Consider the following 5,720-nt stretch of genomic DNA (forward strand, 5'->3'; position numbering starts at 1 on the left):
ACAGTCTACGTAGCTGTTAAGACCAGGCAATGTCACAAGCTGTATTATGGATGTTACAAAGTCATCATTAGAGACTCAGTTGAAAGTGTTTTGGAACCGGAGGTCATTTTGGGGGGGATTGCAGCTCCCCCGGGTGAGGTACAGGGGGGCGGGGCACATGACGAAGCCCCGCCCCCTGCTTCCAGCAGCCGCGCTTCCGGCCCTCATTCAGCCAGGAGGAGGCAGAAGAGGGAGGGTAAGTTGCTTCCTCCCTGCCTCTCCCCACCCCTGCCTGCCTGGGGCCAGGGAGGGCCTTCGCGGGCTTCCTTGCACTCCCGCCGGCCTTGTAGGTCCACCGCCGGGCCCCTCATGGGGCTCGGCAGTGGAGCTGCAAGGCTGGCGGCGGCCGGGACCATAGGGGGAGGGGTGTGTGGCCTTATGACACACTTCCGGTGATGTCAGGGGGTGTGGCCTTATGACACACTTCCGGAGATGTCAGGGGGTGTGGCATATGCTAATGAGTTATGCTAATGAGTTCCCCTAGCTCTTTTTCTACGAAACGACCCCTGTTTGGAACAGATTCCTAGAGATACGAGATGCCAAATTCTTACATTTGAACCTGCACGTAAAGCTAGGCGTTATATTAATGTGATTAAAAAAAACCAAAATGTACTGTACCCCAGTTCCACAAAAGATGCTTTCAGGCTATCAAGAGGAGCATGTGATAATGAAAGCATAGTCATCACGTCTTCTAAGAATCCAACTAACAGCTTGCGGTCTTCTTCCTGAAAGGAGGTTTTAAGACGTTTTAGTTTTACTTTCCTAAACTGCTGTGAGTCGTCTAGAAGACCTTCTGGTCCCACAGCCCTCAAAAGGAGATTACACATTTTTGGGATGCAGTTGCTACGCCTAGGCCTCATCCTCTTTGGTCGCTTCACTCTCCAGCATCCACTTTCAGCAATCTGGTGGCTAAGACACCTCGGACCCACTGGCAATGTTCCCTCTAATCCCCCCCCCCCCCAAATAATGAGCAGAGCAGTTCACACCCAGAGCAGAATAGAACTGCTGTAATCTTAAAATTGGGCCATGGGCAGTGCAAGACCCTGCGCGGCTCCAGACGGCTCCCGAGGGGGGCTTCCTGTGTCAATCAGCGGCCGCTCACGCACGCAGCTTAGAGGGAACAATGCCAACTGGGCAGCTCTTAAAGTTCAGTCAGAGATTAGGAACCAAGGGTATTAATTCCATCGAGATCAGGAGTCATAAGTACTGTGACTTCAGCATGACACTCCTTCAGCTGGTTTGGAAATGACAGTAATTTTACAAACCTGTCAAAAGACTATTCCTTACCTCTGTACACATTCATAATATATTTGCAGACTATACTATATGAACAAAGAGGCTATCATCTTTCCCCCAGGTATGCCTCTGTGACATTTCCGAGCAGATCAAACCATCATTGAAACTGAGACTCCTTTCCAGTATTACCTTTACCACGTGCATTCCGCACAGTGACTCTGAAAACAACTCTCCCATCAAAATGTGCAAGTGGGTGGGAGCCAAGACATTTCCAGAGACACAGAAACAACGATGTTACACACTCCTCCCACTCAACTAAACAGCTAAGAGTATCTATTTTTATAATATTTATTTATAATTTTTATTTTTTTATTTTTAAATATTATTTTTATTGTTTTCAATTAGTAAAATAGACAGTTTGTCCATTTCTGCTACCTCTAGCAGTCTATGTATTACATCATCTTTTGTAGGTATTCTCCCTGACTTCCGTTGTTTAGCAAATAGTATACGAGCTGCTGTTAGTATATAAGTTCTCACATATATATCCTCTTTCTTATAGCTTTCAGGCAGTATATTTAATAAGAAAATTTTTGGTATATGCAGCAGATCTATGTTTACTATCTCTAAAATTAGATTATGTATCTTATGCCAATATTTTTGAGTTATTCCACATCTAGAACAGCTGTACTGTGCCTGCATTGCCTCTCGAAAGCAAACTGCACTGTCCCACGCCAAAGAATGATTACCGCAGCTGGCTATGTAAACACTGGTACATCTCTTTTTAGTCTAATGCTCCAGATTCTTGTAGGGCAAGCACCATCACTTTACTACAAGCGGAAGGAAGGGCATATACTAGTGTAGGGCCCCCCAACCTTTTTCCAGTCTGTGGGCACCTTTGGAATTCTGACACAGCGTGGTGGCCGCGGCCGCAAAACGGCTGCCACGGAATCCAGAGCCAGTTATTAAATGGCTGCCACCGCTAAACTTCAGTCACGCAGTGAAGAACACCTTGTGCTGTCGTGGTAGCTGCTCCACAGCATAGTTTTTGGAAAATGCGAAGCCAATCAAATCTCCAAACGGCCAATCATAAGCCTTGCCAGGCAATGGCGTCACTTGGCACCGGTCCTACACACTTTCTAAAATCTCCAAAAGGCCAATCATAAGCCTTGCCAGGCAACGGCGTCACTTGGTCCTACACACTTTCTAAAAGCACTTGGCAGGCGCCAAGAAAGGTCTCGGCAGGGAAATCACGATGCCTATGGGCACCACATTGGGAACCCCCTGCACCAGTGGATCTTGGTTCATTAGAAGACAAAAATCCCATCCGTGGCAGGAGAAAGACAGGTGGCCTTCCCACCGCAAACTGAAAACAACTTGGTGGCAGTGGTATCACTGTAGTGTGTTCTTCAGGGTCTGAGGAACAAAGCGATCCAAAAGGAAGGTGAGGATGGAAATCCTTTATCAATAAACGAGAGATGGGAATTCTATTACACACTGGCCTCTATTCATGTGTCCATAATGTATATTTAGCATTCACACAGGAGTTCTGCTAAAAAGGGTAGCAGCGACTGCAAAAGGTGGGTGTGGCTGGATGACCACACTTCTGATAACATGGGGGTGTGGCCTAATGTGCTAATGAGCTGTGCTGTCAGGGGTGTGGCCCAATATGCTAATGAGTTCCTGCTGTTGGGTGTGGCCTATTATGCTAATGAGTTCCTGCTGGGCGTTTTCTACGAAAAGAACCCTGATAGGAATTCTATTGCACACCGGCCTCTATTCATGTGTCCAAAATGTATATTTAGCATTCACACAGGAGTTCTGCTAAAAAGGGTAGCAGCGATTGCACCTGACAAAGGGCTCATAAACACAAGAAGAGGTGCTGGGCTGAACTTGTTCGTTCAAGGTGCCTTTAGATTCTCTCTCTCTTTCTTTTTTTTTGTCATACTGGCTGCAACAGGCTAACACAACCAACCCTTTCAGAATTAGTGGTAGCATAGCCATCTTTACTTAACGTAGTCTACTTTTAAGAACAAAACGAGCTTTAAAAACTGAACGGAAGCGCTTGCCTGGATATAGCATGTCAGTACACCCGTTGCATAGATAGGAACTGTGGCTTTTGTTAGCACTCCATTCCCGGCTGTGGTATCTGAATTCAAGGGGGGTAAAACGGTAGAAGAGGTGTTAACATTTTGTTCCTGAAAAAGAGGGACACATTTGCCGAATTCTGTCATATTGGGGGAGTTCTTTGCTTGAGCTGTTTTTTGTTGGCAGAAGTACACAGAACAGACACGTGGAAATTTCCCCTTGAACATCCCATTCTGTGTAACAAACACTATAAAACATGCTATATGTGTACAGCCATTTTGAACACACACATTTTGAACACAACAGTACTAGGAAAAAGGCCCGTTGTGGAAATAAATACAACGATCTCTAGAAAGAGGCTCTGGGCGGGTGCCCCGGCCTTGGACTCTGTCAAGGTACGCTGCTCTTTTGCATGGGTCATGGACTGGAAAAAACAACAACACCTGAAATCAAAATGGTAAAACCGGGTTGCACTTACCTGTAGTTGTTGTTCATTGAGTGGTCTTCTGTGCAGGCAGTAAGTGGGACTGCAGTTACGCGGGCCTGCCACGGAGAGGAGCTAGCGAGCTGATCTCAGACAGGTCATAGATCCCAGGAGTGCTCCCCCCTCCCTTATAGAGCTTGTGAAGGTTTCCCCGCCCAAAAGTCACATGAATTAGGACAGGGGAGCACTCCCTCCCTCATTTCTCTTTTTGCCACCGTGCACAGAGGACATTTTCAGCAAGCAGCATTACTGAGGCCTGGTCTGACAGACTCTTCCACTGACTACCTGAGCCTGCCTTTGGTGGGGCGGGACGGGGTGTAAATCGAATGAATAAAAATAAATAAACAAAAACACATTTTTGACTGAATTTTTTATTGATACACACACACACACTCAAGTAAATCTTTTCCGTAATACAAAAAACACAAAATCTAGAAGAAAAATCTTTTTTCCTCTGAGGAGAAATCACCTCAGGCGATTGTACCATGGCCCTCTTCAAGAAGTGTTCAGATTGTGGTGCCAAAATGGCTCAAAATGATGAACATTCTGCCTGTTTGCTTTGTCTGGACAAAGGGCACGACACCCTCAACTTGTTCTGCCTGCCGCCTTTTGACCCCCCAAAGCAAGGGAGGGTAGAGCAGCGTGTTTAAAGGTGGCTCTGTGGGAGAAGGCTTTGAAGGCAACTCAACCTAATGTGAACAAGGACGCCACACAGGGGCAGATTAACCATTAAGCAGACTTAGCATGTGCTTAGGGCACCAGGGCCAAAGGGGGCACCACAAAGTTGGGGAAAGGGTGAAAATAAAATAAAAATTTGTAAAAAAAAAAAAATTGATAAAACTAGTGTACATTGATCATGGTACACCCTAGGGTTATCTTCTATTTTTTGTTGGCGAGGTGCAGTGTCATAGGCTATGACACCAAGATTGGGGGCACCAAGATTGGTCAGTGCTTAGGGCACCAGTGAGCCTTAATCCGCCCCTGACGCCACACCTGGGTCTTTTGGGTGGGAAACCTTCACAAACTCTGTAAGGGGGCGCACTCCTGAGGGGAGCTTAGATCTGCCTGAAATCAGCTTGCTAGCTCCTCTCCATGGCAGGCCTGCAGAACTGTGGTCCCACGTGGGACCGCGCAGAAGCCATGACAAGGAACGGCTACCTTACTTGTTAAGTTCAAGGACTGAAGAAAGAAAAATACATTGCTAAAAATGAAAAAAAAAATGAAACTTTACAAGTGCTGATGCATCACTTTGGGAATGGCAAAACCATGAAGAAAAAACTGTGACGTTCAAGATACGTCAGAGGGCAGCCATATTGGTCTGCAGTAAAACAGTCAGATTCGAGTCCAGTGGCGCCTCAGAGACGAACGCGAGTCAGGAGCTTTGACTCTCAAAATGTTATACCCTGAAACTCTTGTTGGCCCCTAAAATTTGTTACATTTGAACTACTTTAAAATATCCATTCTCAGGAACTGTGACATGCGTAGCTGGAATACAGGATTTACCATGAATCCTGACCAAAATGACTCTAATGAACATCTAATTTAGCAATGCTGGGATTCCCAAGTGATAGCCAGGTGGGGTGCTGTGGTCAGAGTATCAAACCAGGACCTGGGAGACCTGTGAGTTCACGAACACTCCCTTCTGAGTTCGGAAGAAGGGTCACTTCATACACTACTTTGGCTTCTCTCTGCATACTACTCAAGCTCTGGAAATAGGGTTGCCAAGTCAAAATTTCGCCTGAGCGGGGGACTCCCCGCTGGCGGCTGGAGGGCGGCTGGAGCACATGCACCGCACGCACGTCACCCGGAAGTGATGTGACGATGTCGGGCACGCTGGGGGGCGGGGCCACAACCATCCGAGGGAAAACCATAGAGT

At 46.8% G+C, this 5,720-nt stretch overlaps 1 protein-coding gene across 1 annotated transcript in view; it reads right to left on the reverse strand.

Annotated features, from left to right (window-relative positions):
• Nucleotides 1–5,720, reverse strand: part of KIAA1468 (KIAA1468 ortholog) — a 114,225-nt gene that overhangs the window by 28,647 nt on the left and 79,858 nt on the right. The window contains exons 19-20 of the mRNA XM_015406457.1: nt 3,342–3,470; nt 658–764 (exon numbers count right to left, since the gene is read on the reverse strand). Coding sequence (XP_015261943.1) covers nt 658–764; nt 3,342–3,470 — 236 coding nt within the window. The remainder of the gene's footprint in view (nt 1–657; nt 765–3,341; nt 3,471–5,720) is intronic.

The sequence above is a fragment of the Gekko japonicus genome, unplaced genomic scaffold, assembly GCF_001447785.1.
Source record: "Gekko japonicus isolate JY-2015 unplaced genomic scaffold, Gekko_japonicus_V1.1 scaffold3585, whole genome shotgun sequence".
Taxonomy (NCBI): domain Eukaryota; kingdom Metazoa; phylum Chordata; class Lepidosauria; order Squamata; family Gekkonidae; genus Gekko; species Gekko japonicus.